General features: G+C 37.3%; 1 protein-coding gene across 1 annotated transcript in view; it reads right to left on the reverse strand.

Moving 5' to 3' along the window:
- PRUNE2 (prune homolog 2 with BCH domain) overlaps positions 1 to 19,869 on the reverse strand; it is a 141,984-nt gene that overhangs the window by 86,212 nt on the left and 35,903 nt on the right. Inside the window, exons 4-6 of the mRNA XM_075727093.1 lie at positions 18,427 to 18,590; positions 10,330 to 10,482; positions 7,644 to 7,738 (exon numbers count right to left, since the gene is read on the reverse strand). Of these exons, the coding sequence (XP_075583208.1) occupies positions 7,644 to 7,738; positions 10,330 to 10,482; positions 18,427 to 18,590 (412 nt within the window). The remainder of the gene's footprint in view (positions 1 to 7,643; positions 7,739 to 10,329; positions 10,483 to 18,426; positions 18,591 to 19,869) is intronic.

The raw sequence follows: 19,869 nt of genomic DNA on the forward strand, positions 1-19,869 counted from the left end.
TGAGCAGCTCAGCTGAGATGCTACTGACAAGAACTAGAACAGTACACAAATGATAAATTAGTCAGCTTTGTAGAAGTCAGGAATGCAGTCCAATAATGATACTGTAGATGATAGCACTTTATTTAGCTGAGAGATAGTGCATATTATACAGCTGTATTTCATAAAGAAACTATCTTAATTTATTTAAACGCATTGCATAAATGATACAAAAGAAAACACAGTTTATCTTCTTGAACAATGTACTTGTAAACACAAGCACATTTTTACTGTAATGTTAGTAGATTAATCTAATGTCTATGCTTATTCCTTTATTAATTCTTACAGTTATTTTATTTTGTTTGTTAACTTTTGAACCAAGACTGAACAAAACCAGTAAAGGCAAAATCATAAACAATAACATGGGCCAAATTTAGATCAGATGTCACACAAATTGTAACAGATGAACTCTATCCAATTTCTTCAGACACCGAAATAAACTGAAATCCTACATACATACCATTGCAGACCTGATACCACTGTATACCTCATGCATTCTTAAAGAGATACTCTAAGTACAAAATCTCTGATGCTTCTGGTTTACTATGAGTTATGACAGCAGTATGGAATAAAATAATAAAATACACCTTGCAAAAATGACAGTTGAATAAATTATTATTTAATGATTTAAGCACAGGCTGAATTGGACTGATTGATAAATATTATGGTCTTGGCCAGTTTTACAAGTTTACATTTTTCTCACATCGCAAGGGACCATAATGAACACCTTGCCTCACATCCTGCATGACTTTATGCAGAAACATCTCACTGAGTAGGGGAACTTTAGCTCATATCACCCTCACATCATCTTCTGGAAGGGATCTGGTCTTGATTTTAAAACTGTAAGCAATCCTGATAATCACTGTAATCAATGTTGGGTTTGCTGCCATTTGATTTCACGTAATTAGGACGCACTTAAAGTCTAAGGTTCTCCCCACAAGTTTCTTTCATACCTTTAGAGAGGAGTAACTAACTACAACAGAGAATTCAGCAGGTCTGCCTCAGCTCTCCACACCTTGGGCTGTACTCATTACAACTGGGGTACTTCAGCTGACCTGAGGCATCAACAGAACAGCTACCGTCCTCCAGAACACATTTAAATACGAGTATGGTATTTACATTAATGCACGTTTGGCTGCATTACTCAGTCCTATAAGGTGATGACTTAACCCTCCTAATACTTCTAAAAAAGCAAATTAAAGTATGTTCAAGCTTTGTGTACTATATATGTTATGCATTTTCCTACAGGCAGATCTCACACACTGACATTTTAAGACCTTAATTAAGGTTGATTTATTTACAAATGGTATGTTTTCAACTCTCAGAAATGATGTATTTAATGTTTTATTTTTAAACACAATTAAAAAATAATATATAAATATATACATACTGCAAATGTAATACAGATAACAAATTCATTTAAGCCCATTTATGCACATTAGTGACACACCATGTGGCAGAAAGACTAGGACTACAAGAAGACCCCTTGGCGATTTATTTTATATTAAATCCCTAATGGCCTCTTCTCATCTTTGCAAAAATATGCACAAAAGTCCAGACTATGCAGCCATTGAAATGAATGGTTATTTATTTGCTAAACGAGAACCCTATGTTTAATGTTCCTTAGACATAAGGTAGTCTGCAAAAGTCGCATTCCTACAGCTGCATACATCATTTATTTTACATACCCTAACTTCTCACAACAGGCATCAGAAAAATATCTCTGAATAGCATTGCTATTGTAAGTTGCTGAGAATTTTGTTTCCAATTCCATTACTGGAAGATTAAATGTTAACATGTTTACTTGGGGTTTTCTTCTTGTTTTGTTTTTAGCATTAAAAACAAATTCATGGACCAATCTGATGTCATTTAAAATATGTTTATATTTATACTGCAAGAAAAAAGTTCCCAAATACATAACTATGGTCCAGTCATTAGACAGACAACAAAAGTTCAAAGCTTGAAACAAACATGTTGTAATCTCACTTAACTGTGTGCAATAGTCTACCTAGCACTTGTTTGACACGCTCCAGCTGAGAGAGATTCATCTGCTTTACAGAAGTATTAAAAGCATCACTTTTCATAATACACAAATAAAATTGTCCAAATTAGTAACGTAGTTGCATGCCATATTACTACCACAAAAAAGCCTGAAAATTAAACCGTCTATCTAAGATCAGACTATTTCTTCATTAGGAAGCAGATTCACTGTGTGCCCAAACATTTCTAAATTTCCTAAGTTACTGTTGCCAGAACAGCCACTGTGAGTTTCTCTGAGACGACGAGCCACAAAGATGAAAGTTGTTGCGAGAGCCAGAACTTTCCCTTGGTACCATCCTCAACTCATTTGGGCTACTAGATGCTACCTAAGGACAGTCAAGCTCACTGTGCCAGCATGAACTTGCACGTCACTTTCTTGGGGCAACAACACCGGTGACAGCAGCCTGCATCAAGGCTCTGACATTATCTCTAAACCTCTTGGTTGGCATGGTTGGCACCCCCATAGAGGTGGCTCCAACCTTACAATATTAAAAGATTACACCACCTCTACAACCTGGAAACTGTCTTTATGAAGTATTCAGATACCATGGCCAAAAACATGAACAAGAACCTCAACAGATCGGTCAGCCTTCAGAATGCATGTATTCCCTTGCCTGCAATAGTCAACAGCAGACAATCATAGAGTATTTGCCTTGTTTTCAACTGACTGCCCTGTTTCTCCCTGGAGAAACTTCATTTTCTATCTTCCTAAATTACTGCAAGTTCTGTGAGCAGTTAGAATATATTCTCATGAATCAAAAGATTAAGGACTTAGTCCAACAAATGTTATTAAGCTACAATATCATGAGCCATTTGAACTAAACTGAACACTCATGAAACCTGGTTTGTTCTGGTGCACTAGACTTAGCAGAGAATAGAGTTCAGTTTACAAAGCAAGTATTCCTTTCTCAGGAAAAAAATTACTTTCACAAAAAGTCACATTGAGAAGATATTTCTCATTTCCAAGAGAATTCCAGCAGAGAACAAGCAAAATATACTCTCAGGGTATAACATAATGTAACAGAAATTAACTGTAATGCATGCACTGAATTTTGCTACAATATCCTATGAGTAATCATTATTATGACTTGGGGAAACTTTCTGGCAAAGGCAACAAAAATAACTGTGGTCTGGGCACTGTCAGTTCTCTTTTGTCACTCTTGAAAAACGCTGCTATGCATGTGAAATCCAAGTAGCATACGTGCTGGCAGCCAGTCACTGGAGACACAGGTCTGATTTCAACTTTTAGCTTTAATGCCACCTAAATCCAGGAAGCCCAGATCCAAAGGCACATGCAACGCAAAGCTGCATATAAACACTTATAGAAACCTAAACACATCCATATGAAATGCCTTCCCTGCCCTTATCACTAATGACAACACTGTCTGTTCCTCTAATCTGCAAGATTCGCTTTTATCAAGACCCTTAAAAATCAGTCAGTTGACAACTAGTAAGCCAACAGATAATGGCTGTAAATCACACACTGTTGATTGATATCAGTATGTACATACAAATAAAGTGCTGAGATCAATTGCACTACTATTTTTGCACTCATGTCTTTCTTCAGGAGAAACTGGAGAGCAGGAATTCACCTGCATGTGTCCTACATGTCTGAGTACTGCTATGCAGTAGTACTAGAAGTATTTATGTATAACTTACAATTGCTAACTTATTAGTTACCATAATTTCCTTCCTTATAAAGTACAGAACTTAGAAAACAATCCCACAGATACTAGGAAATCTGTATCAATACTAATAAAATGAGGTTTTATAGCAAGATATCTAACACAAGCTTCAACTAATTTATATTCACAGCACATTTATTAAAGAAAAAATATCCTTATTGACAGAAGGGAAACTGAGGAAACAATTTAGTTATTCAATATAGGAAATCAGCAGTAGAGAAGGGAAAGGAACTTAGCTCCAGGTCAAGACTTTGCTAAAAAGAGCATCAACCCTTTCAAGAACAGAGAATTTTTTTCAGAATCTACTTTCAATAAGGATCTATAAAACTTGCCATAAAAACAGAAACAAGGAAAGCTTAGAATCACTGGGGTATGTGCTACTGAGGTGTGACATTTGTTAGAATACCAGACTTACTGATGTCTATCTTTACTATTATGAAACTCTGACTGAAATCAGAGCTTGAGTGTTGAGCTGCAACACTTCCACTCTTCGTGATACATATCCAATGCAGAGGGGATGCATGCTTGCAAACAGCTTTACCCAACTATAATCATACAATGATCATCTTTGTTCTTAGCAGTATCACCTACACGGTAGACCATTGAACCAAAGCAAATAATCAAGCCTATAGAAAGCACTTTAATGAAAGATATTTTTGCATACCTGTTGATTTAAAAACAAAAAAAATTGACCTTGTGACATTTCTGAAGAAGCAAACACATTAGAGATTCAACATCTACCACAAAGCCAAGCCTGTTCTTCATGTTCCCTTAATGTTTAACCAGGTAATATCTGTAAAGCACTTTGAGGATGGATAACATTACCATTATTGTTGCTGAGAAAATCCTGAAGTGATTAAAGTTTGTGTAGTCTGAGTTCATAACTTTATTCTAAACTGAACAGACAGGTCTGGAGAGTTTTGTCTATAATTCCCTTATATGTATTATGTTTCTGATACTGGGTGAAATAATTAGTGCAGAATGTTATTACAAGCCATCTCCTTCACCATTGTGCAGACCTTATCATCCCTGGCTCTAATAAGAGCAAGTAAAAAAGGTCTTGTACTGGTCAAGCACTGTAAATCAGGGAGTTCAGAAAATGTCTAAACAAAGAGGAACAATGCATCAAACGCAAAACTGATCTCCATCCCAACTGTGAAATTTAAAGTCCTTTTAGTACAAAGTGTGACTTTGCAAAACATTGTAACTAGAAAAAAAAGCAGTTACATCCCTGAAAAATTAGCTCTTTCTGAAGCAAACTATTCACAGCAGAATAAAAGAGAACAAAAAGTGAAGGCAGATACCTGTAACTTCCAGAAAAGTACCATAAAAAATGCTAGTAATAAAATTACTTAACAGATTGGGATTAAAAACCATCTCATATCAGTAAAACACTGATTGGTTTGTTCTTTTTACATGCAACAGAATCTCCTTTTTCTTTCACAATGGCCACTAGATATGTCCTAAGAAAAACACAAAATATTCACTACTTGACCACCAGATCTTGACACTCCTTGAACAAAGTATATCAGCATCAGATGTTACAGTCACTGAAAAGAGTTTGAAAATTTGCCTGCTTTTAGGACTATGAAAACCTACTGTTGCCAAATTCAATTTGTGAGTTGCAGCCAAAAGGAAGACAAATTTTAGGTTATGATAAATTTGAGTATGTAGAGTAGTAAAGGTGAGTTCACACACATTTAGCTGGAGCTTAGATCTGTGGAGTGCAAGGCCTGCATTCTACGTAGTCTATTAATATTAAACAAGATTAAAAGGAAAATAAGTAAAAAGAAAATGTAATGCTAAACCTAGGTCCTAATTACTAGCCCTGTGTGTCCACCATTCACTGAAACTGACAGAATAAAAGGGAAGATTTAAAACAAAAGAAGAGGAAGATTTTATTAAGTATTTTTTAAAATCTCATTTCTTCTTTGGGGGATTTATCTTACAATACTCTTTCCCCAATCCCCTTTCCTCCCAACCTTGCCCTAATTTTCAGGAGCAAAATTAAGGTTCACGAAACAGTGCAGGTTTGGTGGCTAGTAAAGATTGCTTGACACTGTGAAGCTAACCAAGAAACTAACAGATTCTGCTTCATTTCTTGAAGCTTTGCTACCCAATTTGCTTTGTATATTTTAGTATGCAAGTAGAAATCTATGGATAATTATTAGCTGGATTGCACCACAAACTTCTTCAAGCACAGAAGCACCTTATTTTTTGCAAAATGCATCACAAAAGACATGTTGTAAGAAATCCCGTAGGATATACACAGGGAAGAACTATTCAAGTGATTTTTTAAGTACACTTGAGGTAAAAAAAAGTTTTGATTAAAGTAAAATGCAAAAGTAGTAGATGACAACTTCTTTTGCATGTGTCCTGGTTTCAGCTGGGATAGAGTTAATTTTCTTTCTAGTAGCTGGTACAGTGCTGCGTTTTGGATTTAGGATGAGAATAATGTTGATAACACAGGGATGTTTTAGTTACTGCTGAGCAGTGCTTACACAGAGTCAAGGCCTTTTCTGCTCCTCACCCCACCCCACCAGCGAGTAGGCTGGGGGTGCACAAGAAGTTGGGAAGGGACATGGCTGGGACAGCTGACCCTAACTGACCAGAGGGATATCCCATACCATATGACGTCATGCTCAGCTTATAAACCAGGGGAAAAGCTGGCTGAGGGTCCGCTGCTGGGGAACTGGCTGGGCATCGGTCAGTGGCGGGTGAGCAGTTGCATTGTGCATCGTTTGTTTTGTATATTCTTTTATCATTATTATTATTTTCCCTTTCTTTTCTGTCCTATTAAGTTGTCTTTATCTCAACCCATGAGTTTTACCTTTTTTTCCAACTCTCTTCCCTATCCCTCTGTGGGGGCAGTGAGTGAATAGCTGTGTAGCTGCCTGCTGGCTTAAGCCACAACAGCACATCAAATACTTTTGTATGGGTGACCTTCAGGCAAATGGTGAGATTGTAAATTGCAAATATATACGATGTAAAAGGGTCTCCTTTGTGGTTGAGATTTTCTTCAATCTAGTTATTTTTATTATTAATCAGTATATCAGTACGCAAACTTCCATCAGAAGTAATATTGCCATGTCATACTTGTTCTAAACATTACTATTTTTTAATTAATATTTTTACATAATAGCCAGTAACATTTATGTCTACTTCAGGTCAAGGTAAATAGCTATTGATATCCATAACACAAATCATCTCACAAACCCAATACAAACAATGATACAAAACACACTACACGAGAGTTTTCCTTAAGCAATTACAAAATGTTTGGGACTGGTCGAGAAAGAAAATCCAAGCAGACACTTTCAGGCTGTCTCAGGGATACTCATAAAGACAAATCTACAGTTTTGATCCAAAAGATCAAAATTCTAGGAAGTTCTGCCCCATCAAGGTCCTTTTCTTTCTACCAACATTTTCATTTAGGCAATGTGGCAATGGACACCCTTCATTACAGTTTCAATCCAGGTTTATAGAAGGCATAAAAGAATATCCCCTCCTCTCAAAAAGCTGAGAGAGTGTTAGAGTGGCTTTATATATATACAGTGCCATGCTGTAAGTGAAAGGTAGGACAAAGTCCTAGTTAGTAACCACCTACTGAAGTACAACAGAAAGCTCACACCTTTAATTCACCCAAAGGCTGCAATTTGCTGATGCCATTGTTTTAACACGCCATGGTGCAGACTAACAGGAAGGAATAGTCAGATGCATAATAATGTAAGTCAGACTACAAACAGTTACTGCTTCTCTCAAAGTTAATTAAATCACTGAAAATTCTGCTCATATATAATCTTGAGAAAAATCTTTGTTAAAGAACCGTCTCCATATGCAATAGGGCTGTTTACCAACTATGTTGTTTAGGTTTCCTCTTACCTCCAGTGTCATGAACACAGTGCTAATTGCTACTTTGATTTCTCCATCGGAAATCTCCTTGAGATCCTTCAGCATAACCTCCTCAATACTTACACCTGTTTGAGAACAGAAAGGAATTTCAATACCTACAAATATCTACAGATGATATGCTGACCAGATGCAGCAACATAAATTAAAAACACAGCTTAGACCCTAATGTTGAGCCTTCTGTATTTTAGGACATGCTATGAGAAAATTAAAACCAACATTAATATTCCAATGCTTAATTTTTTAATCAAGGAAGATATTTAAATGGGCAGGGGGGAAGCAAAGGATGAAGAATTAAGTCTCCCACCATGAAGTTGTGCGAATGCTCACATTTTTTTAAGTGAACTGAACTCCAGTTGATGGTAAGTGTATAGGTAGACTATCCCCATGGTCAAATATGAAATCACTAACATGAAACACTTCTGGAATGAGTAATATCGTGAAAAGCACATGTGGAAAACTATGGTGTTTATAAAATATTCAGAAGCAAAGCACTTAGGATATCCTGTAAACACAAAGTCATTCAACCTTTCTGACCTTCCTCACAAATTGATACCAACATCAATGGATTTTTCTTATGTACATCAAGTGGTGAATGAACTAACTAGATGTTTATGTACCATAGAAAGAAAAGCACATATTATCATCAGAAACAACAGTGTAAAAATGGAATTGCTTCACATTGCGGCCAGACATGTTCATATGTTTAAGTACAATGTATTGAAAATCCACGTGACTGAGTTTCTCTAATGGGACATGTCTGTCTAAAATGCTGTAAGGATTGTCTAAATAAATATATATCATGTATAGGAACATGGTCACATCACGCGATCAAAAATACAGACATGATAGCCAAATGTCTATATAAAGAAAGCTGCAAGCCACTTACTTCAGTGTAGGGTGGCAATTAAAAGGTCCACAGACTTTTAAGGCTTAGCAGCATAACATCCAAACTGTGTGTGCATGGCTGATTTTTGAGAGGGAGCCAAATACCAACTTAAGCCAAAGAAATGAATGCTCTCATTACTGTTCCTGTATAGAGTCCAGTACTGCATTCAATCTAATGACAAGATGAACTGGCTAATGTTCACATATTTATTATATTTATGCATCTGTCTTTTAAAAAATATTTGTAGGCAACCTGTAGCGTTTCTGGTGGGCTACAGCCCACTGTGCCTCAAATAAAAAACGAATTCATGAATTCAGACCAATAAATCATTATTTCTGCATGAAACTGAGAACTTTTTTGCTGAATTGTCCTAATACTGCCTGAAATAACAGGTACATGAGGTAAAATATTCAGCAGAGGTTAGTGCCTTCAGAGGACTTCAGAAACTCAACACCACTTTACAAATACAAATGCCACATGAATATATGCAGAGCTAAGTATGTACCTTTTAATACACAGCAAACAGCAGCTTTGAGACAAAAAAAAAAAAAAAAGAGTGTATGGCATTGCCCTCCTCATGTGGTATATAAAAATGACTGTCAACCAGTGCCATGCAGACTGAATCCATCATATCTACTTGTCTAAGTTTTGCATTGGATATTATGGGAAACTTCATGTGCCAAGTACATGACAAACATTGCTAAACCATCTTCCCAGGCAACTGGCAGAACTAAGAACTGAGGTCCATAAAAGCCACCTGGGTCTCTCCAATCCATGCTGCATTCAATTAATTTCTGAACTGTGATTCCTTGACTAATGTCTGGAGGAACTTCAGGGAACTATGTGAAGATTTATAGCCCTGAACTAGTTTAGCTTACGACCTCACTGAAAGAAAGAGCAAAGGAAGCAGCACCTCAAACTCTGTCCTTCACTACCAGCTATGGCAGCCATCTCAGGCTGATGGTCTGAATTCAGATGAGAGGATTCTGCAGATGGGTGGATAGAGAACGGTAAAAAAAACTACGAGTCTGCATGGACCCTGTGCATACCTGATGTATCTAACAAAGAAATACTTCAGTAATTCAATACTCACTCTTTGGTAACAACTTCGTAGCAAATGCCATTTAACAAAGTAAAAAAATGTGAGAGTTACTGCAACAATTTTCTTCAGGCTTTCAGAGCATCCCTTCAAAAGCCTGCTACCAAATTTTGGGTTCAAACATTTCCACTTTTGATCACTGAAAAAAATGACAACTGTGTCCAGCTATTTCTAGCAGAAGAAAATGAAAGAACTGCAGTTTTCCCACTGCTTCCTTAATCTTAGTCTGAAGTCAAATTCACTTCAACTGTACACAGCCCTTGATAAATCTGGGAAGGTTCAGAAGATAAAATCCACTCCCACACCATGTAGACAATTGCAGCAAAATTGCTGCATGTGGGCTGACACGTTGATTATGCCCCTGTATTTCATCAACACAAATTCTTGAGTAACAAACACTCATAAAAGCAGTATATGCAATAAATTAATGTTTACTATAGCTGTAAAAGCAATACAAGATTATTTAAGAGTTCAGTAGTTCCTCAAGAGAAATCACAATTCCATGATTCAGAATGTAAGCCACTTAATTTAAAATTAAATATAGTACATGTAACTGTCAATGAAGATAGCATGCTGCAACTATTTTCACCACACACAATGAGCCAATATATTGGTACAGTTACATAACTAAATTTGTAAATGGTCTGAAAAATAGAAGCAAGTTGCACTACCTTGTGGGTTAAACTGAGTCTCCTGGAGAACAGAGATTATTTCCTCTCGTGGGGGAAGATCTGGAAACTTTTCCTCTAGGATTGACAGTACTTTCTCCTGCTGCTCAGCAATTCTGTCAGCCTCCAAAGACATGCATTTGAAGAGAATGCTTCCTGAAACATTGAAAGACAAAAATCAATGCCTCCTATAAACAGCAAAGAGGTACTACAGAAACAAGAATGCTTACTCTATCGCCACCCAAGCCCTTTCCTTCTTGGAGGTTGTTTCCACTGACGAGTTCACTGAATTAGATATTGAATGCTTTTCAAACAGAAACATCCTCCTAACATCAAGGCAGTTTCTAAAATCTGAACTGGGTGGCTTGTCAGCGCCTACGATACAGCTAACTGGCTGGTCCCAGTGCTGCCACAGCGTGCAGCATGCTTCTGCACATCTAACACAGCTCTGCGCCGTGGCCCCTAGCAAGCAGTGGGACACCAGGGCTCTTTAACCATTAGACCAAGTGTTGGTATGCTTGAAAACAGTAAATCCACATTGCCAACCTTCCTTCTACAGAAGCGTCAACTAACTGCTACAATGGACATAAGGAAGAAATTCTTTACAATGAGAGTGGTGAGGCACAGGAACAGGTTTCCCAGAGAAGCTGTGGATGCCCCATCCCTGGAAGTGTTCAAGGTCAGGCTGGATGGGGCTTGGAGCAACCTGGTCTAGTGAAAGATGTCCCTGCCCATGGGACAGGGGTTGGATCAGATGATCTTCAAGTCATTGGTCATTTTGGCGTAACTGACTCTGGCTAATTCCTCATCAATGAACACACCAAAAAAGCACAGCACATTCAGCCAAACAAAATGATGCGTTCAATTTTAAACTTCAAGAGAAACATAATCCAATAAATAGCTTAACCATAATTGGCGTGCTTTTACAATACAGAGATGAGTTTGATGTCTTTTCAGACAACTATGTGCTGCATACATTCCATCCTGGATGTGAAACATTCCTGATGGTTCAAGGTTTAAAGTCACCCTTTCATTCCCTGTAGACTGGGATACCATTTATTAATATACCTGAAGACAGCCTTTGCTTCCAATTATTCAGACTAAATGAAGGGTAATAAAATCTTATACTTCAGCACTGAAATTATTTATTACTGTACTGTGCACAGGGGTTTCAAACAAGTGCATGATTCCATTGCATCATGCTAGGTCAATGAGCAAATCAGTACAATAGTATAAGATAGTTACCGTAAGCCAAAATGTTTACGCTTTAGCACAGAGCCAAGAGGGGAAACAAAAAAACTTGGACACAGCCATCCTCACTCTCACTAGATTGACTAGGACCCAAATATCTAGTATGTATCTATTTTTCTCCTACACTGTCATCACATAAAATAACAAAAAGCATTTCTTCAAAATTCATAAAGCACTTGCAACACAAAACAATCTTGCCATGCTAAGTACACACCTCCTTATTGTACAAATCCTGTATGGATTAAATAATAAGTAATGCTTAACAAGCCAAAAGGTGTTCCCCACCAGATATTAATTTCTGGAAATTCACATACATGAAATTCCATTCTGTGCTTCTGTTACAGATATTGTAACTGTCAATATTCTTTTAACTCTCAGTGTCCCTTTCTTTATGTCAGTCCTACCATCACTTTAAGATAATGCTCCTGCTCTATTTGATAGTATTAAAAATACTAAAGAAATACATGCTGCATGAAAATCACGTATACTGACCCAGACTGACATTTGTAAATTTAGGTACACAAAACATGGCTCCACAGCAAGCAGATTTCAGATGTCTACAGGTAAATAACTGAAATATAAAGCACCCAAGATATCTATATATATTAGCAAGGCGTATTTTTCCATCCCTTTTATATGATGCAAGTTTCTCAATCAGCAGCCTCCAGGATAATTCATCTAACAATATTCCTTCGTTGTTGCCACCTCTAACCAGATAACAATGCCTGTGCCACATATTTTTGTCCATACTTTGGGAAGGGTGGTGAGCAGAATGACTTAGCCCACAGCACACTTCCAATCAGCACAGAGCTGCACCTGGATAAATGGCAGCTCAGGGACCAGGCTGCATGAATTATTTTAGCAATAGCAATCTTCTGCTTTTTCAGCACCCTTTTTTTCTTCCTCCAGGAGCAGACAGGGAAATTCCTCGTGCAGACACAAAGGAAATGGAGACTCCAGCAGAAAGTACTGGACCTATAATGCATGCTCAAATTCATCATACAATTACCTGCTGCAGGGAGACTGTAGCATTTTCCATACAGCCTCCCAGCAGCACTAGGATGAGCTAGGTAGTCTGTCCATCTGCATAGGTCCTCAGACACACGATGTGTCAAACATTTACCGCAGCTGTGTGTCCTTCGGAGGGGAGAGTATTTGGGGAAGACCAAGAAGAGAAAATCTTAACACAAACATACTGGAAAATGCAGTAAATGAGAGGTGTGAGTTGTATCCAATCAAGCTCATCAGTTTTGAAGTCAACATGACGTGAGCTTCGTTGTCTGCCTAATTATACAGGAATAACTACTACGTAGTGGGTTTGGTGTCAAGTCAGCAACTTCTGATTCATTTTAACTCCATATACCACAAATCATTCAAGCCTAATTACAGCATTGATTGTGAATAGAGCAATAACTACACCACAGTTTTTATCCAGTCAGTCCTAGATTCCAACTAAGCTATAAGACAAATACAGAACTGTGTCCTTCCCAAAACATAATAAAAGCTCAACCATACAGAAACAGTGAAATGAAGGCAGTTTCTGAGTCTCAGAATTTAAGCAAAAGTATTTTTTCCTGTTTCTCACAGAAATTCCCAAACTATTACAATGAAATTAAATAGATTATTTAACTAACCTTTTTTCAACATCAGTATTTCAAACAGGTAATGTCCCCATCCAGCACAGGCAGTTTCTACTGTAAAGTTCAGGGTTGGGCCACCAAATTAAACTGACTAGCTCCAGGGCTGATGTAGCCCAACCCTTCTAGAGCCAAGCAAAAGCGTATTGGGAGGCAAGACAGGAAAGGAGTTGAACGAAGAGGAAGAGTCTCATATCTCTCCAACTGCAGGAAATAGAGCTGGCAGCAGAAAGCTGTGGTTACACCAAGACAGGTTCTAGCAGCCAGGTTGGTGTCTGGCTGTGATTTTAACAAGTGCCTGAACCACAGCAGCTATGCAGCACCACAAGTCATAAGTATCTGTTTGCTAAAATAATACATGGATTTCTCTCACATCAAAGCAGTTCTGCTAGAGTGTTGCAGCAGCATTGCTCATGCCAATAAAACTAGCTTAATTCTCCTAAACACATGGATTGGTGGAAGGAAACTCTTACATTATTTATCTATTCCCTAATCAAAAGGGATGAAAAGATTGCCTAGGACATACTATGGCAGCCTACCACGCATTTCTACAGGTACCAGTGTGCATTTGTCTCTTGCTTTCACATGTGTGACAAATTCTCGGTTTCTTCAACAGTAAGGCCATCTCGGATTTAATCTCACCTTTGGCAGGACACAGATGTTACAGTAAAGCTGGAAAATCAGAATGTGTTTAGACATGCACTATACTGCAGGATCTAACTAGAAGACTTTGCCTTTCACTGCTCATTTCATCTCAGGGTCAATCCCTTTGCATAGTTTGATCAGGGTGACATCTTCAAAGAGCAAAGCAAATTTAGACATTATGGGGTTTATCACTTAATACAAGAATGAAATGCAGTCAGCCTGAAATAATGCCTCATCATAAGCAGACATCTTAGAAAGATTTTTAAAAGGCTATTTTTCCCACTTGTCACAGCAATACTGTCGTGCTTGCAACTGCTAACTTTTCTACTAGGATGAAAGCAAGAAAAGGATCCTTCTCAAATTAATAGGGTGTCAGCAAGCCCCAAGATCAACATTTATTCTTCCTTCATTCTTTAATACTGTGCTCATCAGCAGCAAAGAAAGGCACATGTCTTCTCTCCCCAGCATCCTCAGCATCTCTGTGAGGGTTAAGATTCCAGGTAGTTTAGAAAAACAGTTCACTTAAGGTACTTTTGCTTGGTCAAAGGTCAGTAGTCCATTTAGTCATGTGCTCTCTTGTAAGTACCTGCTGTAAAAGAGATACATGGGCTCAGAAATCTCCTGCAGATTTTACTGAGTGCTGGTGTAACTCCCTGAGGGTTTCTGAAAGCATAATGGAGGCTGCTCTGTCTGCTGACAAGCATAGGAAAAAAAAAATATAATAGATAATACAAGATTCAATATTATTTCTTGTGTACATCAAACTACATTACAGATATTTTTTTCCAAAGGAGAGGTCACTAGAAAATAGGCTAGGACTCTTAAAAAATGTGCATTTTCTTCTTTTTTGCAAAGCAGTTTGGAAGTGGAACACTAGTTTTGCCAAAAGCAATTGCTGTGCATTAATATTAAACATGATCTAATGAAGGCAGAAGTCGTTTTGGGAAAACATTAAGAACAGCACAAGCATCTCCTGAATTATAAGTTTATGGCTGAGAGAAACAGTACAATGAAAATATAGGCATTTCTCCTGTCGAGGTTTTGTTCCATGACCTGGAAAAATAAAGGAGAGGGAAAAGGGGAAAATCAACAGTCCCTCACGGGAAGTATACTTCAACACTCCTCACCCCCAAAAAAACCCACAAACCAAAAAATGTAGAGCAGACCCAAGCAAGCAGTCTTCATTGTAATTAACAGGACAGTCACAAAGCTGGAATAAAATGTAATTTGGGGGTGAAGGGGCAGGAGGAGGGAAGCATTGCCTCCAAGAAAACTGTTTCCATAAATAAAAACAAAAGTATCAGTCCAAATAAGTGCAGCATTTGGTGCAGTTCAAAATGCTCCTTTCTTTCTGGCATATCTATTAAGGATGCATCAATTAGGGAGCATGTGAATCATCTGATCAATGTACAAGATAGAACAAAAAAAAAAAATTGGCATTATTCCCGAAGTCCTTAAAAGGGCATTTCTTAACATTTGTCTGGGTGGCTAGAATAACAAACTAATCTTCTCTTCTGAAAGTCAGACTGCCCCAACAGGGCATGAAAAGACCTCAACTATGCAGCTCATAACTAGCAAAAGCAGATTCACATAAAAAAAATTGCTGATGCTCTTGCTGTAAATCTGTCTCTATTTACATGTTGCAGTCTGCACCTTGTGGCATCCTTCAAGGCCTTATACAAATAAACATAAGGAGGCATTTTTGAGAGTGCACTGACCCAAGGTACCTGACAGTGAGTGCTTGGAATCACATCCTTGCCAGCTGGCTGCAACAGAAAATGTAATGATTCAGCAGTTTAATGGATCTTGAGTTTGGCAACAGTCGCCTTGTAAACATCTCTGGGGAAATAAAATAATACAGGCCCAAGACTCTGGCAGGTTCTATAATTGTTTGCTTCTGGCACAAATCCAGGGACAGCACAAGCTCTAACTTAAGGCAAATATGGCTGTACAACACTCTGCCTCTCTAAGCAGGCTCTATTCAAAGCCCAAAGGTAGAATTAACTTATAACATGTCTGATGGGGAGACACAGATACCAGGAAAGCATTCAGCTGAAAAAAGTCCTTAAATATTAAACTGCCTAAATCCATAATGCTCAGTTTCACAGGAAAAGTCTTTTCTCTTGACCTTTTTTTTTTTTTTTAAAAGAAAACACAGAAGAGTAGGTGAAGTTTGTTCAAAGTTAAAATATGGCAGGTAATAAACATCTGCCTTTGTTATTAAAATAAAAAAAAATTGCTAACAGACTGTGAGAAAAAAATAAATTTCAAAAAGAGGAAACAAAAGAAGCTGTCACAGCCACTATGTGATAATTATCAAAACATGAGATACTTGTATTATCTTACAAGTCTTCTACCAAAATATTCACAGGAAAGCCAGAAAATAAAAGATGCATTCCCAGCTCAGAGGCTCAGATGTTAGGATCTCTCAGCTGTTTTATGAAAATAAAACCAACACTAATGCTTAGCACTTTGACTTCCATTTTGGCCTTCTGTTCTGAACTTCCCCCGAAATTTATATATAGTAACAATATACAGATTTACACTGGAAGCAATACAACAAAGTGGGAAAAGCCCAGTAGGACCTTTTCATTGGCTCTAGGCCAGTGGAGTGCCACCAGAGAGAGGGGACATCCTGTGAGCCTCTACACAGGCATTCACTGGTAGTGAGAATGAAGCAGCCACCCCTCCTTCCAGACCAGGATATGTGGTCCCTTTATTTCTTATGCTCATAGGTGAGGAGAATTTCAAAAGCTATACTTTATGGCCAAGGACTTTGACAAAAGGCTGTAATATATACACAGAAACACAAAAGCTAGACTTGGGTAGGTTGTATTTGATCTTTTATTTTCAGACTGCTTGTAGTTTGATCTCCCATCTACATACCTTTACATATAGGATTTTTTTTTTATCTTATCAAAACCAGTAATGGGATTCACTGACTCTTCTGAATTTGCAATGGAAGGCTCTTAAGTACTGAAAAACTTTACTTATTTTAAGAGACCCACAAGACGACTCACTGTATTGCTTAGCCTTCTATACATACAAAACAGCATTGCTGGGAGAAGTAGAAAAGCACCATCACAAACGCAGCTGTGTTTTGTTGTTTAGGCTTTGTCAATCACTTCTCATACCATGCAAAAGAAGGTATGCAGGGACTCCTATATCCACTAAGTTCCTCAAATATGCGCTACCAAGCACAATAATTAAAATGAAGTTACTAATTTTTAATAAAAATTTAGCTACTATCTCCCTCAAAACTGGAAGTGCTACCTCTAATGCAAACACTTTCAATATTTCTCTAATAAAAGCACCTTATTTTAATTTGGATACAGACTAGAGAGCCAAAACATACAGACACTTACAACCATGTATAGTACTTGAACATGTTCTTGTTCATTATTCAGAGCACTGCCTCCTGACTCTTTCCACCCGCAAACAGGTATCCTGAGAGATCCCCAAAAGTCTTTGTTGGTTCTGCCTCCAAAATAAATTATTATGCTTGGTCATTTGCCTAGATTCCTGGATAGCTACTAAACAGAAATTTGGAGCTTACAAAAATATTTCATGGCAGGTTCACTAGAGCTTATTAGCATGGAAAGATACTAAAAGAGCAGGCTAAATGCTGTGTTACTGTTAATGCTTCTTCTATGGAAACATAAAAAAAAAATTACCTTTTGTAATTTCTTATAACATGCTCATTACATTAGTTATCACAGTGATGAGTACGATGACAAGCCAAGACTCCAGTAGCTTCTGAAATCTAAGTGTAGGCAACTTTCATAATCCTCATTAAACATGCCCACACTAATTTCTTAAAAGGGCATTTAACAGTTGCACATCAATTAAAACCTAAAACCTTTAAAATTCATTAAACACTATTAAAATTCAGTAAATAACTTAAAAGCAGCAATCAGTTCTTTTCAATCCCAGTTTTATTTCCAATTGAAGAGTTCTGCTGCAGCAAATAAACTGAGGAAACCAATACAAATGATGACTTATGAAGACAGAAATGAAAATAATTCTGACTGTTGAAGCCCCATCCTTAGTACTCTACTGGGCATACAACACAAAAGAAAAGGAGAGCGCAATGAAGACTTGGTTACAGCATCTTTAAACAGTAAAAGTTTCACATTACGCCGTTAAAACATCATTCTATAAAAAGGTACTGCCATTGGGAGAAGCTTTAACGTGTAAATATTAGATTCCAATCCATATTGTTGTCCACAGGCAGGCAGAGCTGAACTGGCGGCACTGCACAGCCCCTGGAATCGACGAACTGCACAGCTTTTCCAGCTACCCAGCTGGTGTGTCGACAGCTCCATTTAATATTCTTGTCTAGTGATACAGCAAAGACCTCTCATGCCTATTTTTAAATGCACATTTTTAATATTCAATATAATGTTACTCTTTAACAAACTCTTTACTCCCTGCTTCTTTTATGAAGCTTCCCGTGGTCTTTAAAGGGATTGTTAACCAAAGAATGGATCACACTCTTTCTGCATGAGCAGATTCAGAAACACTCCATTAAACCTTTCAGTATTTAATATAAAGAGTAATCTCTCACCTCTGAGGAGATAAGCCAGTTGCTGAGTGATTAACTCTGGTGCCTCTTGAAGAATCTCTTTTACTACTAAAGAGGAAGAAGACGCTTGTAACTCCAGGCTGCCGTCACATTGCTCATCTGGATTGATGACTTTGACAACAGCTGATTCCAAACTTTTATCCTCACTATCAAGCAAATTTAAAAATTATATATATTTTTCTTTCTAGCTGCTTCGACAACCCAGTAAAACAGTGCAAAAATTTTTCAAAATTCTGGACTATTAACACTATTGTTATTGCTACTTGAAGTCTGCTATAAAGCCAAAGAATGTCACAATGAATTCCTAAAACTGTAATTTTTTTTAATTAAATGTTCACTGTGGTTTTATTCCTTGATACATCACTAAGTACTAAGACCTAAATGTTTACATTTCCATTAACAAAATCTTCAAAAATTAGTAGTTTTTAAAAAATATTTCTACCTGTACTGAAAGTATCACTCTTTATATGGGGGAGATTTGGGATTTTCCCCATTTAATATTTTGAAAACTTACAAAAGATCTTTTTTTTTTTTGCATTTAGACACTTTATGTTTTGCTTATAATAACAATAACAAAGCCAAACTATATTTAATAATATAAAACGCTAATCATAATTCTTTAGAAGGAAGAAACATAGCAAGGGACAGTAATAAATAAAAAGCAAATCTTATGGGTAATTTTTACTCTGAAAAAGTGAATTATGTACTGAGCTGACTGCAGTTAAAAGAATCAATTGCTATGAGATTTACGCATATTTCTTATTTTAGATTTTCACCTACTTTTATTGTAATCTACAAACCCCTCAGAGTAGGATGGGGCCATAGCACAACAGGGTATTACTTATGTTAAATGAAGTTCCAAAGACAGTTGGAGGTAAACAGCATCCTTCACTCTGGGCAAGACAGGCAGACCATTATAAAGAGGCTCTCTATAAAAGATTCACTATGGGCTTGTAAATATTCCTTCTTAAGGATGGGTATATGGACTATGGTCTTCCACAGAGCAACCCTGAGCCTCTGGCACGGAGAACATTTTGAGGAAAATGCTGTAGTTTGTAAGGACTGCAATAATCTATCAGCCACCTTAAAAGCACATATGCAAGTGTGCTGGCCATCTCCAAATCAGTGTGAGAGTCTTAATGCCTTTAGTGAAAGCTAACTAAGAAGCAGGAAAAAAATCTGATCTCTTATTTACTGGTCACAGGAAACTTCCAGACTATTTACACTGAATTAAAATATCTAAGCTGTGTGGAAATACAAGGTCCTTGAAAAAGGGAGTTCCATTAAAAGTGATAGAAAGATGACTATTTAGTTTGTTACATTTATTGGACATAATGGGAGACAAAATATATTTTAACTTCCTTTTTTTTTTTTGTCTGTGTTAACATAGTAATACCAATATTAATGCAGAAAAAATGTAAAATA

This window comes from Pelecanus crispus, chromosome Z, assembly GCF_030463565.1.
Source record: "Pelecanus crispus isolate bPelCri1 chromosome Z, bPelCri1.pri, whole genome shotgun sequence".
Taxonomy (NCBI): Eukaryota; Metazoa; Chordata; class Aves; order Pelecaniformes; family Pelecanidae; genus Pelecanus; species Pelecanus crispus.